The sequence below is a fragment of the Crinia signifera genome, chromosome 9, assembly GCF_055691185.1.
Source record: "Crinia signifera chromosome 9, ASM5569118v1, whole genome shotgun sequence".
NCBI classification, from domain to species: domain Eukaryota; kingdom Metazoa; phylum Chordata; class Amphibia; order Anura; family Myobatrachidae; genus Crinia; species Crinia signifera.
In genome coordinates this window covers 48603101-48626556 of record NC_139225.1, presented here as the reverse complement: position 1 = coordinate 48626556, position 23456 = coordinate 48603101, and the positions used below count along the sequence as shown (strand labels likewise).

General features: G+C 44.3%; 1 protein-coding gene across 1 annotated transcript in view; it reads left to right on the top strand.

Moving 5' to 3' along the window:
• DRP2 (dystrophin related protein 2) overlaps positions 1-23456 on the top strand; it is a 113641-nt gene that overhangs the window by 52864 nt on the left and 37321 nt on the right. Inside the window, exons 4-8 of the mRNA XM_083159037.1 lie at positions 1801-1957; positions 4985-5108; positions 6910-7178; positions 12591-12737; positions 18341-18419. Of these exons, the coding sequence (XP_083015163.1) occupies positions 1801-1957; positions 4985-5108; positions 6910-7178; positions 12591-12737; positions 18341-18419 (776 nt within the window). The remainder of the gene's footprint in view (positions 1-1800; positions 1958-4984; positions 5109-6909; positions 7179-12590; positions 12738-18340; positions 18420-23456) is intronic.

Here is a 23456-nt window from a genome sequence, read left to right as displayed (position 1 = left end):
CCTATGACAGTACCTTGTCTGAGCGACAGTACAACTACACTACCTTGTATGAGCGACAGTACAACTACATTACCTTGTGTGAGCGACAGTACATCTACAGTACCTTGTCTGAGCGATAGTACAACTACACTACCTTGTATGAGCGACAGTACAACTACATTACCTTGTGTGAGCGACAGTACATCTACAGTACCTTGTGTGAGCGACAGTACAACTACAGTACCTTGTGTGAGCGACAGTACATCTACAGTACCTTGTGTGAGCGACAGTACAACTACAGTACCTTGTCTGAGCGACAGTACAACTACAGTACCTTGTGTGAGCGATAGTACAACTACACTACCTTGTATGAGCAACAGCACAACTACAGTACCTTGTCTGAGCAACAGCACAACTACATTACCTTGTAACATTTTTTTCCATTTCCAGATTTTGGAAACAAAATTATCAGATTTTTATTCCATCTGACCAACTAGTTGGATGGAAAAAAGTTGGTCTCATGTATGGACTCCATTGGATTTTAGCCGATGTTATACAATTTTAAATTGTATACCATCGAAATTGTATGCCATTGTATGGCATATACAATGGTATACGATTTTAAATTGTATAAGCACCCTAATGGGTGTTTTCAATGTTAAATGTGCCCCCTATAAGATAAATAATTGTATAAGCACCGTAATAGGTGCTTACAATGTTAAAAGCACCCCCACGCCACCCGTACTATCAACATACTATCAATGCCAACCCAAAGCGTGGCGAGCGCACGCGGAATACATGTGAAGTAATGCGAGTCCCCTCGCGGAGCTCGCCACGCTTCGGGTTGGCGTTGATAGTGGCGGTGGCATGGGGGTGCATTTAACATTGTAAGCACCTATTAAGGTGCTTATACAATTAAAAATCATATAGGGGGGCCATTTAACATTGAAAAAAACTATTAGGGTGCTTATACAATTTAAAATCACATCGCATTGCATTGTATGCCATTGTATGCCATATACAATGGTATACAATTTTAAATTGAATACAATGCCATACGACTGAATATCGTGGGCGCCGAGCTAGGAAACAAGTACCCAATTTTTTGATGGTCATGGTATACAGTATTTTTTATTAGTATCTCGGGTAGCAAGAGGGAACACAATATAATTTCTCCTTATACAGCTTTTGAAGGTCCAGGCCAATGAGATCCCACAGCATTGCATACATGTCCAGTGGGAGGCCATCAATGCCAGGGCAATTAATTGTAACTCATTTCACCTTTTATGGCACATTGGACAGAGCTTTGTGGTTTTGCCTTCCTTTGTTTTATTTGAACAAATGTTGAATTCAATATACACATTCTAAACCTTTTACAGCACTTATCCCTATAATTATATAATGGAATTGGCAGTAGCAGGAGGAAAGGAAGAAGTTCATGATATTGGAGGCTGTATAATAGATTCTCTAAGTCTTCTCTTTCTAAACAAATATTCAAAATCAGTTTGTGAACGGTTTCATCAGGAACAAATCGTTAGGTTTATTGGGTTACAAACTTTACCAAATTGCTTAATTCATCTTTAATGAAAACGTCATAAAATATTTTGTAGGCCCTACATTATATGCTTTTGGATCAAACTTGCTTGGCAATAGTGGCACTGTTGACTACTGTTAATCATCTGGTATAGTATACTTATCAACATGTCATTAGGATTTGTTTTGTTTTTGGCTCTATTTATACTTGCTCTCTTTTGCTCTTTACTTCTTATTGTCCTACCATACTCATTCTCTATGCTATGATTTTCCCTAATATCACCTCAGGGCTCGCTTGGAAGCATTCTCCGATCCTACTCTGAAGCTGCAGCCACCACTTCAAGAAATCATTGATTGGCTAGGACAAAAGGATGAAGAGTTGTCAGCTCAACTTCCCCTACGAGGTGATCTCTCCATGGTTCAACAAGCCAAGGATAAACATCTAGTGAGTCTTTACAGGCAACTTTAGTCCTAATAAAGATTACATACCTATATGTGCTAATTGAAAAATTAAGAAAATTACAAAAATCAACACCTCATTCTTTGTGTCATTCAAGATAAAATGTAGACAATGCCATTTAATCCAGAAAAAAGTGACTGAGCGCAGATCTGCTTGTCAGTCCCAATATGCCGCTGTCTTATAAGAGATACTCAACCCTTAGAATACTAAGCAAACAGACAATACCATTAAACCAGTGCTCTTGAGATAGATACAATGTATATTTAATTAATATTCACATTATATGCCGGCTGGTGTTAAAAACAGAATACAAAACGCAAATATAATATTTAAATGTCCCACAGGTGATGTAGAACTGACTCTGAGGATAGTTTGCACAAATGTTAGATATAGATTTCATTCATCAGTAATTATATAACCCAGCTGTGGCTTGAAAGAGTATTATCCAGGCTTAGTACAATTTATTATAACTTCTCACAACTGATATTATTTTTTTACCGTTAATATCAATTGTGAGAAGAACTGTTATAATGGGATACAGTCATTGGGTCACCAGCATGATGGTCGACAGCATTAGGTCAACATGACTTAAGGTCGACACGGGTTAGGTCGACAGGGTCATTAGGTTGACATGGGTAAGGTTGACAGGGTCATTAGGTCGACATGTTTTTTTTTTTACTGTTTCTTGAGCCAAAATGTGCCGACAGGCACAGTGGCGTAACTATAAATCTTGCTCCCCCCTGCCAAAAAGTTTGTGCCCCCCTCCAGGCTCCTCTCCGGCATGTTTCCCCAGTGTGTCACACTCATAACGGAGAAGCTGAAGCAGGATAGAGTAAGAGAGACCAGCAGACACTGCTGCTTCCCTTGGCTCTGATATATCCCAAGCCGCCCTAGCACGCCCATCCGCCCGCCCATCCTGTACACAGTAGCCAATAGACAGCTCTGTGTACAGTCAATTGAATCAGTGGGGGAATTTGACATCTCTGCCATGGCCGCACCCGCGCTGCGGCTGACTCGCCTCCAGTGCTCAGTCAGTGGGCAGCGGCAGGCAGCAGCATGTCAGTGCGTCGAGCGGGTGCCGGCGCCCACACAGACCCTGCTGCTGCTTGCTCCCCCAAGCGGCTGCTGGGGCTGCCTTACAGTAGTTACGCCACTAGACAGGCAGTATTTCATGCTCTACCATCCACTAGTGCGTGGTGGGAGAACAAAATAGTGGGCCGAACGTAGCAAGGCACCGTGCTAGAAGCATGGCGAGAGCAGCGAGTTGACATTCCAGTAAAAAAAAAAAAATCGACTTTTTCAATGTTGACCTTACCCATGCCGACTGTCGACATTACCCGTGTCGACCTTCCTACATGTCGACCTTAACTCATGTCAACCTAAATATTTATATTATTAACCGTTTCTTATATAGCGCACACATATTCTGCAGCACTTTACAGAGTATAGTTGAACATTCCCATCAGTCCCTGCCCCAGTGGAGCTTACAATCATTCCCTACCACATGTACACACACGCGTTTATTCTAGGGTTAAATTGTTGGGAGCCAATTAACCTACCTGTATAGTTTCGGATTGTGGGAGGAAACCGGAGTACCCGGAAGAAACCCACGCAAGCACGGGGAGAATATACAAACTCTGCACAGTTAGGGCCATGGTGGGTATCAAACCCATGACCTCAGTGCTGTGAGGCACTAATACTAACCATTACACCGTCTGTGATGCCCGAATGGTGTCAACCTAATGCTTGTCGAACATAATGCTGGTCACTTAATGATCCATACCCGTTATAATAAAGTAAGTTGTACTAAGCCTGGATAATTCAAAGGAATGTCTCTTTCAAGTCACAGCTGGGTTATATCGTGTGTATCCGGTTTTTAATACTGACTGGTATTTACAGGGAAATTATTTGATTCATTGTTTGATTAAATGAATATTCATTAAGTATACATTGGATCTATCCCAAGAGCACTGTTTTAACTGTAATCCCATTAAATGGCACAATATAGCTATAGTACAGTGTATTTTAGGAACTTAATTTTTTCTTTTTTTTAAACTCTATACAAATGGCGTGGGAAAACATAGAGGAAACATTTAAATTACACAATTAATGTTTGGGGATCGTTCAGATAATTGAATTGTGTAGCACCAACAGTGCAAAATTAGCAATGATGACAGTTCCCCCTGAATTGCAACATAGAGCCCAATTCAGACCTGCTATATTTGCTGCCTAGTGAGCAGGTAAATGGCTCCCTGTCGAACGCACGCCCACCCCACTGATTGAAACCCCCCTGCGAGCGGATACATAGGCGTACAGATGCGCCTGCACAGAGGAAAAATCATTCGTTGGTAAGGTTACTCACCACCAAATGATTTTTCCTCTGATGGGGGGAGGGCGCTGATGTCATCCGCCATCCCCCTGTCAATCAAACAACAATAATGAAAAATTTGCTGAAGGCGCTCACTATGGGGGTTTGCAGACTCTGTCCACTAATAAAAACATTTAAAACTGCAGGATGAATGGGTAGGCAGCGGGAGATTTTGGAGAAGTGCCCCCTAAAGATGAAAAACCTGGCAGCAGCTGACTCCAGTTGTCTCCCGCAGTTCCACCACTAGCGTAACTAAAAACTCGGCACAGAATAGTTCAGGCAGTCCATTTTACCTGCTCGTTGCATCCCCCCCCCCCCCCTAGGATCCACAATAACTGTCTGCAGTGAGGCATTGAGCATTTGTGCGGAACATTTTTAATAAGAGCAGGAGCCCCGACCACACAGGTAGATTTGCTGGTTCCAAAAGTTTTGCAGCAATAGCCCCCACAGACCCGCAGTGCCCACAATTATCCAGCACCTCCATGCCACCTCGAGATCTTTGGGGCTATTGTTATGCCACTGAATCATGCATAAAGCATTGATGATGGCAGGCACTGAACCTTCTGTATAGTCCATGTTGGCCATCTTAGCTAACCTTTTTATATACCTTTCAACATTGTTTAATTATCTTTTCCTAAACACAGCTGTTTATGGAAGAGGTGAAATCACGAGGCCCATACATATACTCAGTACTTGAGTCTGCTCAAGCCTTCCTTACCCAGCATCCATTCCAAGATGTACAAGAGGACACATCTACAATAGCCAAAGGTTAGTACATGGTTAATTTAAGACTAGAAGTTCCACCGCATTTAATCCACCAAGGACCATCCTACATTTATAAACCACTGTTTTGTTTATTCGTTTATGAACTCTGTAAGTGGGCACTGCGAATCCCTTGTGGCGCCATATAAATAAAGGATAATAATAATAATTAACCTAATAGTGGTAGATGTGATGTCATTGGTAAGAGCACATTTAAGCAGGGCCATACCTAGGCGTGTGCCAATGGTACCTTGCCCACAGTGATTCTGCGTACCACTGGCACCCACCTAGTCTGCAGAGTGAGGAGACAACGGGCAGTATAGGCTTTCTCCCCGCTCTGCCTCCTGCTGCCCGACTGCTGTGGGGAGAGAAGCCGGCATCAAGGAGCAGCAGAGCAGAGTCAGCTGGGAACAGGCAATGGCGGGCAGGAGATTTAAAAAATCCCATTCAATGGACAGTCGCTGATTGGCCAAGAGAGCCATCTGTCACAGTTTCCCCAATGGGCACTGTTGACCATCCCTTTGCTGCCATGGTTCTGAACCCACAGCTGTGCCCCTCTTCTAGCTACAGTGGGTAGATACCACTAACTCGTAGTGGCTACATCCAACAGATACTCAAACTCCCCCCGCAGTACCAGGTGCTGTGAGCACCACGGACCATTTGGTTGTAAAGAACATTTTGCTAGCAGCCGTTACAGAAGACAATTCATATTCTTGTTGTCCTTAAAAGACAACCTTCTATGAAATCTATGGACCCAATTCAGACCTGATTACTTCTGAGAGAATTTGCACAGCTGCCGATCATCGATATACTGCTCATGTGTATGTGCCGCAATGCACTTGCGTGACGCCTGCCAGCAAAGGAATTCTGCTACGTTTTCCCTCATTAGCCTTAGCGCAAGATGATTGACAGGAAGTATTTGTCTGGGGGTAGTAAGTGTCCGTTTAGTGGGAGTGCTAAGAAAACACAGGTGTTCCAGAACAAATGCTAGGCGTGTCTAGGAAAACACAGGCATGCCCAAGCATTTTAAGGGAGGGTGCGTGTTGTCAGCTCCAAGCCAGATATGCCTGTATTCATCATAGCCACGAGTAAGTCCCTGGCAATTCCTAGCTTGTGAGTACTGGTGCAGTGGAAGAATCATACGATGATGAGCGGCTTCCGACGGAATTTAGACATTTTTGTAAATTCTTCTCTAGCCATACACATTCGCACAGCAGGCACATCAATCCCCAAGGTGGGATTTTACTATAATAGGGCAGCCTTATTGCTGGCCGCTGCTAATTCGTCCATATATTATTACATACTTTGGGCACTGCCACAGCACTGCAACTGCATTCTGTCGCATGCTGGTGGCCGTCCAGACCAGGGCAAGGCCGCCCAGCAAGCTGAGACCCTCCCTGTGATGCCATTGCAAAATAATTGCAGCGACATTGCAGAAATGTAAAGCATTTCAGATATCTATGGCAACCGCAGTTTAAGAACTTGCACATATGGGCCTATTTGAGTAGGATTCACTTTTGTGTGAATATCGCTAATCTGCAATTTTCACACAGTAGCGTGGCCTGCTCAAGCAGGCCTCTTGTGCAATTAATTGGCTGTAGTGCATTTGGCTATATTGAGAACAAAAAAATCATTTGTCCCCTCCCAATCATTGATTCTATTGAATTTTTAATGTGCTAGTATGTAAACTGCAAACACTTCACTCTTTATCCATTTAACCCAGTTACTTGATAGTATTTCATTGCAAACAATTCTCTTGGCCTTGGTACATAAATAATTCTACCTTTCTCTTTCAAACTGCCTCTAGATGCTTCTCCCAGGAGTCGCTCTCAGACTCTTAGTCGCTTACTTTGGAAGCAAGCAAGCGTGACCAGTGAACTATGGGACAGACTGACTGCTCGTAGTTTAGACCAACACCGCCATCTGGAAAGGACACTGGAACAACTTCGGGATCTGGGAGTTGTAATGAAGGAGGCTGCAGATGCACTGGAACAGGCTGAAAGTGTGCAAACAACTTGGGAACCAATTGGAGACTTATTCATAGACTCCCTGCCAGAACACATTCAGGCCACAAAGGTAATAGACGTAACTGTGTATCATAGTTGTCTACTTCTTATATATGATGTGGATGTAACTTGATGATACAATTCACTTCATCGTGTGAGTGAGGCTGCTAATTGTGTCATTATGTGTTTGGCATCATCATTGCACAACACCTAAATCTTGCAGGTATGCAGTCGCTTTTTTGGAGATCGGTATGTGAGAGCAAGCTGAGAGGGTGTCGTAAATTCAGGTCAACCAAATATTCCATGAGAATAAGAAACTATGGCCCAGGAATGTTTGGGGCAGAGCAGCAGGTGGCCCCTGGGTTTCAACTTTGTTGAGGCGGCATAAAGGCAGCAACTACTTGGTGTGATATTGATGCTACAGAGCTTCTCTAGTTTGTGTGCGGCAGTGACCATCATTATACGGGTTGGCTGGTGGGTTGTCCATTGTACAATTTAGCAGGAGGCATTCATTAGCAAAAATAAATCAGGAGGCATAAACAGGAAGAGCAAACCGGAAAACCAGTTTATTAATTTTTTATTTATTTACAGTTTCTTGTGTAGCGCAGCAGATTCCGTAGCTCTTTACAATTGACAGACTTGGAGGTAAGAGGGCCCTGCTGCAAGCTTACAATCTATAGGGACATAGGAGGGAAACTCAAGGACAGGCACCAGTAATAGCATATCAGTCCCACCACATTGCAAGTCCAGAAAGAAAGCTATATAATACAAGTGCCTCAGAGGGTTATGTGTGTGGTACTTAAATATGAAGAGGTGAATTTTCAGGGAACGCTTGAAAGTTTGGATGCTAGGGGAGAGTCTTATTATGCATGGAAGGGCATTCCATATTGTGGGGACAGCCCGATTTAAAGTCCTGTAATAGTGAGTGGAAGCTAGTAATCCATGCAGAAGACAGATGCAGATCTTGTGCAGAGCACACTGTCACACAGGGAGGACCAGCTCCTACCTGAGTTGGATATTACCTAAAGCAGGACATTCCATATTGAATGGTGTTCTTCTGGAACTCAATTCCCGCCCCCAGCTTCAGAAATCATGTAAAGAGGGCTGTTATATGTGTGCATGATCAAGTTTGTGGGAGATGGACCAGACCAGTGTGGAGCTTTTTTGAAAGGAAGAGAGCAATATCGCCAATCACGAGTTCCTCATTTCAGACCTAAGCAATGGGCTGGACCCAGTTTTTTACATTGTAGACAACTATATGAGCTGGACTCAGTGCCCCCTAAGCTTCTGGGCCCCATAGCATTGAAACCCTAATGCCCATGCATAATGTAATTGGTTGCTGGTCATGGGCCAGAACTGTTTACTTGCCTTCCTGGTTACACTTTGCCAGCCAGCCCCTTTCACACCATCTTAATTTCCCGGGTTGGGAACAACCCTCGACTAGCGCTGGTTTGGAAGGTTCCCGGGCCAAAATACCAGGAAAATTTGCTGGGATTTTAACCCTGCTATGGAGCAGTATATTATTTTAGTGTTCATTCTAGCACCCGCCATCTTTGAAAACCCATGCAGTTCCTCTTCCCTGCCTGGGGGTTCGCTGTCTGCTGTTGTGCATCTAGCACAGTGTGGTCTGTATATCAGCACTGATATGCAAACCAGACCTATGCTATAAACTCCATAGTAGACAGCGACACCCCAGACAGGGAAGAGGAACTGTATGGGTTTTCAAAGATGGCGGGTGCTAGAATAAACACTATTATTTTGTAGTGCTGCGCTCTGCCTTATTATGTGGGTTTAAAGTCTCATATACATAGACACGATTCCTTAAATGATTATAACATTTACTGGTAATTTGCTGTATACAGTGGCACAATAATGTCTTGTGCAATTAGGCTCTGCAACTGATAACGGGGTTCTGTGTGCAATACAGTTGGAGAAAATACAAAAAAATAGGAAAAGTACAAGAATTATATATTAAAAAATCAATGAATAGAAGGGGGAATATAATTAAAAGTCAACTCCAATGTCTTGTGTGAGAAAAAATTTCCACTTCACATGATTTGTGATTGTCCTTAAGTATGGTACTGTTCGTCCAAAAACTGATTGTGCGTCGTCCCTCTGTTACAATTTATCTAGGAATGTTTTTTCTTTACTACTTTAAGTTGTGTTCTTCAGGTGCCTCTTTAATCCATTGGTGGTCAGTGGATAAGTTTTCCGATAAGAGTACTAGTAAAAACTCTGCTTAATGGCCCTGGACTGATGAGCTGTGTCTCCGGTCCGCTTGTACAGGGAACTGTGTGATTGACACCTTTCTCCATGCTGTGGTGCCTAGATGCATCGCTTTCTGTCTGCAGGGGTTTCTGTAGGCCGTTGCTCCATGCTCTCCACGGGCCCATTGCGGTGGCTGCTCACCTCCCTGACAAGACCCCTGGCACGCATCTCACTTTCCTCCTCTCGTCCTCACCTCCATGGATCCCGAAGTCCCAGGGGCGACGTTGATCTTCTCTGGCTTCCGTCCAGTGTGTACTCATGTCTGTATGTACTCGGGAGCTCCCGGCACCTGATCGTCCATTTTACTGTTCCTTGCTGGGCTGCAGTGTGCTGTTTCCTCAAACATGTTTCAGCTACTTTGCCTTCTATTATGGAACAGAGTTGTTCCCGGGTTCAACCCGGGGTCCTGGTCGGTGTGAAAGGGGTAGAGGGTACTAACCCGGGTTGCCGGTCCATTGTGCGGGTGGTCAGGCTGGGGATCCACACAGGAGACGGGCGCAGATGACGCAGCTCTCCGGCGCCATCACTGCAGCCAGAGAGCTGCATCATCTACGTCCGCTGTCTGACATGTCATCTGCGCCCGCCGTCTGACCTGTCACCTGTGCGTGCCACCTGTGTGGACCCTTGGCCTGCACCTAGGACCAGCAACCCAGGGTGAGTACTGTCTACTGTACTGCCTCCACTGCTATTCCACCTCCTCGCCGCCGCCATTCTACCTCCTTCCTGCCTCCTCCCCACCTCCTTCCCACACCATAAAATGCAGGGACTTTTCTGGTGTGAAAGGGGCCAACCCAGGAACACCCAGGTATGATCCCTGGGCTGAATTCCTGGGTGGGTCCCTGCATTTTCTGGTGTGAAAGGGGTATTAGATGTACAACAAGGGCTTGTTTATGCTGCTTAATTGTAAATGCATTTTTGTGTGCTAATTAGTATATGACTCTGCTCTCCACAAGATCTGGGTTTCTCATCCACACTCATTACTCACTCCCACTTACACTTGCAGGATTTTTGTCAGGCAGCACCCACCTTATGGAATGCCCTTCCACGCACACTAAGACTCTCCTCTAGCCTCCAAAATTTCAAGTGTTCCCTGAAAACTCACCTCTTCAGGCAAGCTTATCATATTCAGGAACCCCCACACAACCTCCAGTAGCATTCATATCTAATTGCACCCCACAAGGACCGTCTAGTAATCTGACGGGACTGCCTTGCCATGGAATTCTATCCTTATGTATCCCTCCTATTATCCCTATAGATTGTAAGCTTTCGAGCGGGGCCCTCCTACCTCCATGTCGGTTTGTATCTACCCAATTTTTTTTAATCAATTAAATCAATTAAAACTGTAAATAAATAAAGAAATAAATATGACAAATCACAATTAAAAGAGTCTACATTTCTTAAAAATAGATTGCATTCAGTGGCGTAACTACTGTAAGGCAGCCCCAGCAGCCGCTTGGGGGAGCAAGCAGCAGCAGGGTCTTTGTGGGCGCCGGCACCCGCTCGATGCACTGACATGCTGCTGCCTGCCGCTGCCCACTGACTGAGCACTGTAGGCGAGTCAGCCGCAGCGCGGGAGGGTCCATGGCAGAGATGTCAAATTTCCCCACTGATTCAATTGACAGTACACAGAGCCGGCTATTGGCTACTGTGTACAGGATGGGCGGGTGGATTGGTGTGCTAGGGTGGCCTGGGATGCGTCGGAGCCAAGTGAAGCAGCAGTGTATGCTTGTCTTTCTTCCTCTCTCCTGCTTCAGCTTCTCCCTTATGTGTGCAACGTCATCACATCACACGCATCACATCACACGCTGGGGAAACATTACATAAACATCCAGTCGCATGCCACTGGGACCGTTCCACATCTTTTGATGGTCGCCGACCATCTAAAGATGTGGAAGGTGCACGCATACTGTATCTAAGGTTGCTTTGAGCAACCTTACATATGTGTATATGCTCGAGGGGAAGTGGACGGGCAGCTGACATCCGGTGATGTCAGCTGCCCTCCCCCTGCATATCCGTTATGGCCTCATTATTTATTTTTTATTTATTTACAGTTTCTTATATAGCGCATACATATTCCGCAGCGCTTTACAGAGAATATTTGAACATTCACATCAGTCCCTGCCCCAGTGGAGCTTACAATCTACATTCCCTACCACATATACACGCACACACAGATATTCTAGGGTTAATTTTATTTGGAGCCAATTAGCCTACCAGTATATTTTTGGATTGTGGGAGGAAACCGGAGCACCCAGAGGAAACCCATGCAAGTACGGGGAGAATACACAAACTCCGCACAGTTAGAGCCATGGTGGGAATTGAACCCATGACCTCAGCACTGTGAGGCAGTAATGCTAACCATTATACCATTCGTACCGCCCAGGGTTAGCATGGGAACGCCCATGAAACTCTGGATATTCCCATATGCTAAGGGGTCAGCCCGCCGCCCCCGCAATGATGGGTGCATGCACCCAGCAAACAATTTGTTCACCATGGGTGCACCCACCCAGAACATGCACAGTTTACTTGTTTATGAACTTGTTCATTAAGGGGGAGATTCTCTAAGAATCTCCGCCCCCCTTCGCCGCGCATCGCATATTTAATTATCGCATATGCTGTAACATATGCGATAATTAAGGCAAAGGACAGCTCTTGCGTTAAGAGCTGTCCTTTGCGGTGAGAGTCGCCGGGTCCCAGCAGGTCCCGGCGGCTCTCCCCTCCCTCCCACACCTGGCGCTGCTGCGCCGGGCTCTCCTCCTCCCTGCACCCGGAAGAGGATCAGTGCAGGGAGGAGGTCACAGGTCCGGGCAGCACTGCGCTGTGCTGCCCGGACACAGGTGAGGGGGGTGGGGGTGATGCGGGGCGTCGGGGGGTCGGCGCGGGGCGGCGGAGGGTTGCGATAGAAGCCCATTGGCTTCTATGGGGCATCGCCAGATTTTTCTGGTGATGCCCCCCGCCGCGGTAACCCGGTGGGGGATGCTTACAGCATCCCAAAATGCGGTAAAAACCCGATAACGGGGTTTTTACCGCATTTTTAGCTTAGAGAATCCCGCCCTAACTCTGTAATCTGTAAACTGTTGATCCATTGTTTCCCTATATAAATACATGATAATAAGTAGAAGAAGAAAAGAAGAAGTAAGATGATATCCAACTTTTTCAATGTGATGAAATGTCTTATTTTTTATGATAAATGTATTAATGATTTATTCTACAGCTTTTCAAGGAGGAGATGTCTCCTATAATGGACACACTCAAGATGACAAATGACCTTGCTCATCAGTTGGCCCTTTGTGATGTTCATCTCTCTATGGAGAATGCACGTGAGCTCGAGCAAATTAATAACCGTTGGAAACAGCTGCAGGTATATACTAATATAAATAACAAATTGTAATAATACAAATATAATGGAACACAACAACACTAAACCAAAGGAATGCCTCTATTTAAATAAATGTTGTAGAAGAAATATCAAATAACACTGTATATAAGAATATTTTATAGAAAATAAAAATGTATATATCTCCTATATATTAATAAAAAAAAATAAAAAAACCTTTTTATTTACATGTGGAAAGGCATAGAGTACACATCAATATAAGAGTATGGGGTTATTCAATCCCCGCCACTATTTCCAACAGGGGAAATAGTGTGGGGCGCCTATTCAATGCTGTCTTTCCCGACAGCATTGAAGAGGCAGAGAGCGACAGAACGGGTCCGACATTAATAGCTATCGGGCCCGTTTTGCCGAGAATAGCCATGAATTGTCACGATCATGGGCGGATCTTGACAATCCTTTTACGCAGACACGCCCCCTTTTCGCTGATCAACAGGTGGGACCTTTAATCCCGTCTAAAGATTTGCGGTCAAGCAAAAAAAAAACAGGCCAGGGTCGCGGCTGTCGGTACGTACTGACAGTCATGACCCAGGATTGAATAACCCCCTAAAAATGAAGAAAAAAATAGCTACACATATATATGAATGAGCAATTATAATGCGAGAACAAACTAGATGAGATGGATAAGAAATCCATGTGTACAAAAGGAGAGGCAAATAGAAGGAGTGGAGGTTAGTAGAAGGCAGCGGAGGTTAGTAGAATGAAGGTGGCCTCATCTGACTCCCCTGTATGCATTGTGAAAAAGAATGAAAGAGCTTTGTCAAAGAAAGTAAAAGTACAGAGAAGTCCTCTATTAACTATAGCAACAGATCCGAAAAGCCTGAACAAAGGGCTCATTTGGGCATATAGCAATTAGAGATAAATTAATCACACCAAACCAGGATTAATTTATGAGAGACATTATGCAAATAATACATTTTATCTATGGATGCTAAGTGTCAGATTTTTTCAGTAGCTATTTGCAGTAAGGAGGGTCTGGGCATTTCCAATGACCATCATTCAGGCATTCAGAAAATGCAGAATTGGGCAGCATATTTTTTTCGGATCTTTCCAGAGGACAGTCAAGGAAAATAGACCAAATTGAGTTATCTTTGAACAAGACCACCACATATGCAAGAAAGAACCCATAACACCGCATCCCTTCCAAAACCGATTTGAGGCGGAGATAAGTCACTACAAGAGGGTTATTTAGGCATTAACCCCTTGAGTGGTGGGTTTTGCTGGGGCAGGACAAACCAACCAGGGCAAGTTTGTCCTGCCCCAGCAAAACCCACCACAGAACATACGCCCCCCGCCTCACCTCCGCTCCGGCGTTTGTATACCGGAGCTTCCCTGCCACTGCCCCAGCCGCCCTTCACAACAGCCAGTGACCACAGGTGGCAGGCTTGGGGATGTTCGCGGCGACTCTGGAGGACTCGAGCGCTCCTGAGTCCCACCGAGAAGCCCCGAACATCATCGAGCCTGCCGCCTGCTCCCTGCAACTAATGGCGGCGGGGGCAGCGGCAGGGGAGCTCCGGCGTATCAAGAAATGGATAGCAGCGCTCTGTGGGATATTAGCCCAGAAAATGAAAAGTAAATAGGATGATCTGTACAAATATTTATTAATAACACATCAAAATTAATATAGTCTAAAACCATAACAGGCTAAAACAATTGATTATAAACAATGCCCATATCCACAGTAAAACAGCAAATATGATGGTAGAGTCCGTTCCTAGTACGCCCAAATTTTGTAAACGGATTAGGATAGTTACCACTCCTGATAAAATGGTGAAGTATTTGTAGAGACACCTTCCAGAAGTCCAAGTGGCCAGCCCAAGGTTGGCACAAATTACCGAAGTCCACTGGCAAATTGAAGGATGGGTGGGTCTTGTATAGCAAGAGGGAGACACATTGGTGCACCAGAGGATGAATTCAAAGGCCTCCCAAATGGAAAGACAATGGTCAGGAAGCTCCAATCCTGTAGGGCTGGTCCGGACTACAATCCCAATTGAGTAGGTGGAGGGTGGGCAGCACTAACTGACGTGTTTCGCCGGTCCTGGCAGCTTTATCAAAGGTACAGTATAGTGCCTGTGGGCATGTGTCGGTGATACACCCATGGTGAACAGCTGCAGGCACCACTGGTGCACACCATGATATATATTTGAGTTTGGAGGTGCACCAGTTGTAACTATGGGGAAGGAGAGCCAGGACAGTGGAAAGTGCAATGTGAGTGATTCAGCCTTGGAGATGTTTACTTTAAGGACCTTATTCAGGTCCATTCGCACAGGCCACGTGCTTTCGCACGGGGCAGATGTTTTCTCTTTGCGCATGCGCATTTCTACACCATTCGCAAGGTGGGATCTGGTTGACTCGCAAGATGCGAATTCGCATCCGGGCAAATCAAGCAGACTAACTCCCTAAAACCAGAAAACGTGCCATATACAGCGATATTTTTTTTAAAGCACTAAGTAATAGGCAAAAATTAGGTGCAAAACAGGAGAGCCCTATCTGGTGCTATTTACTATACATAAAGGAGACTATAAAAGCCCATTAATCAAGACCCTGACTGAGGGTAGTGGAGGGTACGGCTTCAACACCCTGGAGAAACTCATCATTGAGACCAAAGTTCACAATGTTTGTATAATGAATGGCCAACTAATCTGGTCAAATGCCTCCTCCTTATCTATATCACAGCCCAAGATTTATGGATAAGGTGGTCTGGAGGTCACCGCAGCTACCACCTTTAATGGTTGGCCCTGTATGGTCAGGGGTAAGTACACCCGTGGACACTTTTCAACATCGCCATGGATACAACCCACCCTAACAGGAGGCAGGACCTTGTCAGCTCCTGGAGGAACCACGTTGGCAGCAACAATGGCGAGCTCAGTACCAAAATCAACCAGTATCTAGCACGACTACAGATGGAGCCCCTCTCATTTAGTCTCAGCGCTTGCCAGAATGTCCCCGCTGGTGAGCGCCGGCTGAAAGGGACTCCATCACACTGGGACACGCGAGCATCTCACACACATGCGTGTCCCAGTCATTTGGCGGCTGGGAGGGTTAGGGGTGGGTGCAGGGAGGTGACGGGGACCAGCGACGGTGGATTGGGAGGCAGCGGGCGACAATGGGGAGCTCCGTCGGAACAAGGCGTGCAAGCATCTCGTGCACACGTGCCCCCTTCTGACGGATAGCAGGGCCTAGCGGCAGGCGAGGGCTGGCGATTCTAGCAGGTCAATAGTATTAGTCCCAATAAAGTCAGCTCGTGAGTGTTCTAACGCGTTTCGTTGTCACCTGACAACTTTTTCAAAGGTATAATGTTAAGGAGTGTTATACCTTTGAAAAAGTTGTCAGGTGACAACAAAACGCGTTAGGACACTCCCGAGCTGACTTTATTGGGACTCATACTATTGACCTGCTTGATCCAGCTTCCACCGTGATACTCTCCTCCTTGGTCCACACTTGGTGTAATTGGATACCACCATCTTTAAAAACCACCACCTGTTCATTCTTTGGGAAATCCTACAACAAGGACAGCCTATTTCAAGTTCTGTGGAACAACATCAAGGCCGATTGACCCCAGTCAGGTTTATGGACACCCATATTATCCAACACCACCAAAACTGGACCTACCCAAAATAGCGGATTACAATACCTAAAGAAGCATTATAGGAACAAGCGGGACTGTACATAAGTATATATTTTCTTTTTATTGCCCAACATTTGCCAGCAATTTTAATTGATTTACCATGCATGCATTATTGTGACCTTTTTAATTTTCTATTTACAAAATAATACCTTGCTTCAGTATAAAGCATTAATACATTTCCTAATTTCTGACTAATGTGATACCCAATTTATCTCTATAGTTTTTTTACTTTTTAAGCGCTCCACCTTATCCTTGTTTTTTCTTCTATTCTAGAAATCATATAATGAAATCATGAGGCGGCACTCACTGGCATACTTGCCTACTTTGGAAAACTATTTTCAGGGAGATGATAGTTGGTAGTAGAATTTTGCACAGCTCCCCAGTGAGGGGGCTTGTTTAGTGTTATATATGGAGAGATTGTGAAAAGAGATTGTGAATGTGACACCTAGAACCTGATACATCTGAGAGGAATCTTTTAAAATGACGTATATCCAGGGCCGGTGACAGGGGGAAGTCAAAGGGGACAAGTGTGACGGCTCCAGTGATCTGAAGGGCCCCAGAGCTTCCATGCCCCGGCATGGCCACTGCCTGTACTAGCTGGCCTGCCAGTGACGCTCGTGGTCTACTGTGCACCATCTGTGTGTGGCTGAGTCTGACTGACTTACTATGTGTCACTGCCATCTACTGTGTGTGCGCCATACCACTTGGTGCTCAGAGCTGTCCTGTGTGTGCGCATGGCCTGGGGCCGCAAGCGCACAGCCTTACCTGCTGCTGGCGCTATGGCCTCAGTCTCTAGCTCCTGTACTTTTACTGCACATGTGCGGGTTATCTGTTTCACGCTCTGCGCACGACCTGCCCTGCCTGCTCGTAGTGCTCTGTGTTCTTAAGTGAAAGGCCAGCAGCAACCAAGAGCCAGGCCAGCAGGACTGAGAACAAGAGAAGTATGCACCTGAAAGCAGAATCCGAAACGGCAAAAGGTTAAATGAGACTCATGCAGAAGAGGGTTGTGTGGATTTTTGGATTAGGTGGGGGGCCCCAGAAATACCACTATACAGGGCCCCAAGATTTCTGTTGCTGGCCCTGTTTATATCCAAATGTAGATGAGCCCCAAAGCAGTTAGTAAGAGTTACTATAATTGCTAGGGAGTGGTACTGATGATTCACTGTAAATGTATCTATCTCTTATTCCTTTTTTGTAACAGTGTAATGTGGACTAGGTGAAATGAGGGAGATGAATGATGCTAGACTAATGAGAGAGAGGGAGATGGCTGTTATTTCAGGGAGTCTCCTGCAGAATGCAGGAGGGTAGGCAACTATGCTCACTGGGCTTTGTGAAACTTGTGTATTAAATCATGGCAAAAAGGTATTCAAGAGGCGGTCATAACAGTCAACAGTTTTGGGGCCTGAGACCCTTCTTCAGGACAACTGACAGCATTAATATAAAGTGCAAAGTCCAAAAAAACAAGCAGGGTGTATCCAAAACAGCATATCTAGCTATTAACTACTGATAGTGTGCCCTTCATTACAAAAACTGCTTACAAAACTATAAACCTCAAAGATCATATACTTCATTAAACATTTAGGGTACATTTACTGAGATGACTATTGAAGATGGGATGTTGAGCAACCAATCAGATTCTCCTTCTTATTTAGCACCTTCTAAAAGATAATATATAGAGTCTGAATGGTTGCTATGAGCAACATCCCATCTTCAATAGAACTCCCATCTTAGTACATAAACCCCTTAAAGTGAGGAGCATCTGGTAAGCGAACGTACATTTAGGAAGTTTTTTGCTCGTTTGCAATTCAGGTTTACAAATATTTGTGTATAATTAGGTTAAGTAGTCAGACCCTATTGTTTCATATTTTTATTCTACTGGTTTAGCAAATAAGTGTCTGAAAAGTTTTTGCCAATAAAAGGTATCCATTTACTTTCTGTGTAGACTTCTGTGGGAGAACGTTTGCGGCAGCTGCAGGATGCTCATCGCGACTTTGGACCTGAGTCTCAGCATTTCCTGTCTTGTGAGTTTCTCTATTTGATACCTTCCATTTACCTATTATTGCTATTAGGTCTGAGATGTTATAAAGCTGGCCATATACTTTCTCCTTGGAGAAGTCGCCCATGAGCCACTTGAGACCTTCCTGGGCAGCAGTATAGCATGCAATATATGCTATGTGGTACTTTTGCATACAATGGCCAGTATTCAATGCTCCCGTTTCACCTTTTTCTCGAATCAGGCTGTTTTCACTCCTTGCAGTGAATCTTTTTCACTGAAAATGTGATTCACCTTATTCAATGTTCACTGTTCGCCGAAAGTGAATAGTGAATGCCGGCCAGTTCTCCGTTTCATGCTCGTTGCAATTCGCTGGTGTATTTTAATGGGGTTTTCACTGGTATTCGCCGAGAGTGTATTCAATGCTAGGATGGCGAATTGCTTTCTCCCTGATTTTTGCCATGATTCACCATTTTGCATTCAACATCTTTTTAAGGTGAACTGGAAAGTGATCTTTTAAAATAAAGGTGTTTTTTTTCAGTGTCTAAAAATTTTTTTTTTTTTACACATTCGCCAGCAGGGGGATGGGAGACGCTCATTAGATATTCATTTATTCACTGCACACTGGTCCCGGCTTCTTACGAGCAGGAGCAGTGAAGCAGCTTGCTACCTCTGTCCCCTGCTAGCTCTCCCGGGGGGGGGGGGCAGCTTCTGCTGTGGTCCCCGGGAGCCCTCCCCCACAAATTCTGGGGCAGGCAGGGAGGCTTACATCTCCCTGCCTGCCTCCGTCCCCCGGTGGCATTTGCCACAGGGGTTAAAATTTGCCATCAGGGGCAGCGAGCCCCTGCGGCATTGAATAGGTAGGGAGGGCTGGCAGCGAATGCTCCAGCCCTCCGGAACCCCGCGAATGTGCAGCGAATCCTAAACAGGATTCCCTGCACATGGAGAATAAAACCATTGAATACTCCCCAATATCAGGGGAAAATGCAGGATTTTCATGGGGGGATTTACACACACACACACAAACACATTCACACATTCTTCTGTACATACACACATATAGCATGCATACACACTTCACACACAAACACACATAGCACATACTTGCCTACTTTTGAAAACTAGTTTCAGGGCGTGTCTAGTTCCATATATGGAGAGATTGTGAATGTGGCACCTAGAAGCGTGGGTGTGTACGGCTACATATGAGATCAATCATTCTAAAATTACTTATAATCAAATGTAGATGCTACTATACTTGCTAAAGAAAAGTCACTGATACAAACACACAGCATACACAGCATACATACATACATACATACATACATAGACACACACATACACCCTTAAACATCAGAGGAGTGTACTTGTTTAGCTGCTGGGGACAAATCCCTGCCTCCCACGGCTAGCTCTCACACAGCCACACAGAGCACTGATTGGGAGGAGTTGTACCTGGGGATGGCCAATGACTATCGATGATTCATTCAGTATGTTGAATACTTTTGCCATGGATGGGGGAGAACCAGATGTTTTCCTTCCATCGATGGCACAGCAAAACAATGTTTTGATTTGCATAGCTCCGCCCCTGACACCCAGAGGCCAATCAGTGAAACACAATTGATGACCATCGATATGTAAAAATATCAATGGTCATCCATTGCATAGTTTAGCACTATATATGGCCAGTTGCACTAGTGCCATCGATGGCAATCTAACGTGGTTATTAATACCCACCCTTTTGCAATATATCACTGATAATATTGAAGGGTACTTATGTAGTATCTGGGCTGCCGATTTCAAAATCGGGTCGGATCGGGAGATCGCATCGCATCGCATGCGACCATGCGATTCGATGCGATGCGATGCGATGCGATGACCCGATTTTTCCATAGGAATCAATGTTAAAATGGACTGAGTCCATTTTAACATGGAATTCAATGGGAAAAATGGGTCCTTTTCATACCCCTACTATCCAAGTGGGCATGGAGTTGGATATAAACCTGTGGCGAGCGTAGCGAGCCACCGAGCCCGAAGCGTGGCGAGCGAAGCGAGCCCCGCGAGGGGACGAATACCGTCCCCTCGCGGGGCTCGCTTCGCTCGCCACGCTTCGGGCTCGGTGGCTCGCTACGCTCGCCACAGGTTTATATCCAACTCCATGCCCACTTGGATAGTAGGGGTATGAAAAGGACCCATTTTTCCATAGGAATCATTTTAACATTGATTCCTATGGAAAAATCGGGTCATCGCATCCGATATCGGATGCGATGCGATGCGATGCGATATCGCATCGCATCGCATCTGATTGTATGCCTTAACTTAAGGCATACAATCAAAAAATCGGCAGCCCAGATACTACATAAGTACCTATTGAAGATCTGTCTACATTATACATCTGGATTATATTGCCCCTGATGAAGTCTTGAAGGATGAAATGCATAGGGTTACAGAGTTTTTTTTTTATATGTGGTACATCTTGAACCAGACTGTTTAATGTAGAAGGCCATAATGGAAATGAATAGTTGAATAAACGAATGCACTTGCTTAAGGAATACTCTTGAATAAATATATTTGTTTTTAGAATTGATGTTTTATTTAATTTTTATAAAGCCTCTAGGAAGTGAGGACTAGTGAAAGAAGCTTTAGCGCACCTCTATCTTTCTTCACACACACACACACACACACACACACACACACACACACACACACACACACACACACACACACACACACACACACACTGTGAAATGTAAAAACCTGAATATTAAGTGAACATTAACTATATTTATTTTTAATTGTGTTCACTATTATTAAATATATATACTTTATATATATAAAACAAACAGAACCCCTATAGTTGCGCTGATAATTCAACTAATACCTCGTTCTCACTGCAGGCAAATTCCCGGGTTTATATATATATTAAAAAAGTCCAAATAGTGTGCAAGTCCTTTTAAATGTATAAGCCTGGAACCACACATCCCGTTTGTTGTTTTTTTCTCCACTAGCACTCAAGGTCAAAATAAGACCGGCAGCTCCACAGTTCGCCCGTATGGGCACCTGGACTCACAGACAGCAATTCTGGGAAAGGAAGAAAAAGGAGCACTCCATACTTCTTATATCATTTAATAAATTCCAAAATAAAAACTTCCAGTCAGGTACACACAAGAATGGATACACATACCGCAATCAGTGGTTAGGCACAACCGCGAGTGATATCAGTGAAATGCCGGCTGCTCCAAGCAGCATAGTAGGAGCGGTTACACTCAGAAACTTGATCTGCAACTAGACCGACGCCAGTCCGACTCGTTTCGTCATGGAGACTTCGTCAGAGGGCTGGCCTGGCGTCGGTCAGCAATTTCTATATAGCCTGGCTACACTTGTACGTCACTATCTTTAGTAAACTAATTGGCGCAGCTTTTCTTTCACTCCTATGCCGCATTAAACCTTCGTCATCCTATATCGCATTCTATTGACTGAAAATACACATACATTTTATAGACAGATTCATTGACATACATCTTTAGAAATACTAAAAGGCCTCGCTATATAGTACCCACATAGCGTATTTAAAGTGGCTATGTGCATAAAGTACATAATAAAAAAATGATATACATATACAACAAAATATACAATAAAATGACAATGTGCATAAGGATAAAAATACAAAAATAGTGCTATAAAAAAAATATAATAAAACCATGAGAACAAAACAGTACAAGCAGATAATTATATAATTATATGCGGATGATATATAAGAGTTTAGGTATCACGTTGAAAATGGAGTGATTTCAATCCCTTCATTTAATCCAATAGGGAATAATGTATTCAATGTCATAATCCAATAAGATTCCCCATTTGCCAATAAAAGATCTCTATTCGTATGACAACTCATCCCCTAATAATCTATTCATTTCAGTTACATAATTCGCCTTATCCATAATGACTAGACCCCCCCCCCCCCCCTTTATCGGCTTGTTCAATACAATTCTGTCATCCTCCATTAACTCTTTCAGAGCCAGTGTCTCCTATTTATTTAAATTATTTTCTTTATTGCTTATCCCTTCCTCGATTTATCAAACTCTTTTTTTACAAGTTTTTCAAAAAGTTCTAAATTGGGGCCCCTGGACTCTATTGGATAATATGTGCTAGGTCTTTTTAAACCTGTGGTGTTCGGTTCTTTTATATTTTCCCAGTTTTTCATAACTGCCCCTGTTTCGAGTTCATTTTTTCCCCAAGTGTCATCTTTCTAATGTACAGATTTAGATCCATCGCACCGCCCGCGGCCAGAGAGCAGTGAATAAAATACATAGGAAAAGCACATTGCATCACATGCAAAAATCCCCCCAGACACATACCCCCCCAGACACATATGCACGCCTATGAATGCAGTCAAAGGGGTCAACCCCAAAGTGTGCGAATCATCATGACACCGGGCGCATTTTACGGTGGGCCGAATTTACTGAAAAGTGCTGGCACCTCCATAGCGGTGTGAGAAAATTTCAGTGCATTCGGCCCTGCGAATGGTGCGAGTTAGGTTAAATTTGGCATGAAAACGGCACCCAAGTGGCAACTCGCACCCTTCGGGGTTAATAGGAACGACTCCAAAATCTAGTTAGATCACTTAGCAAGTACAGAAATAGCAAACCTTTTTTTGTTGTTGCTTAGCACAAATCTCAATGTGTGTATAGGTATTCTGGACATCGGGAAGTTCAAGGAATAATGTCTGCCCTATTTCGCTTAACACAAATTCATAGCACAAATCTCCATGTGTGTGTGTCCCTTTAGCTGATGATTGCCTACAGGCTACTATACAGTATAACCGATCCCTTTGAAGATTGATCCTCTGGAACCCTCTCCATCAGCCCCCACTGGAGTTTATGCTGGCTGACGGTTCTGTAGTTGAAATAGTAAGAGCCCATCTCTTAGCCTGAGTTTGTTAATAAATTCCTGTTAGAAAATATACATTTTCACATTGAGAATTTACTTGAGCAATCCAGCTGCTACATTGAGAATTTAGACAATAAATATGAATAACTATTACAAGCTACTCAGCGGCTCTCCCTGGTGT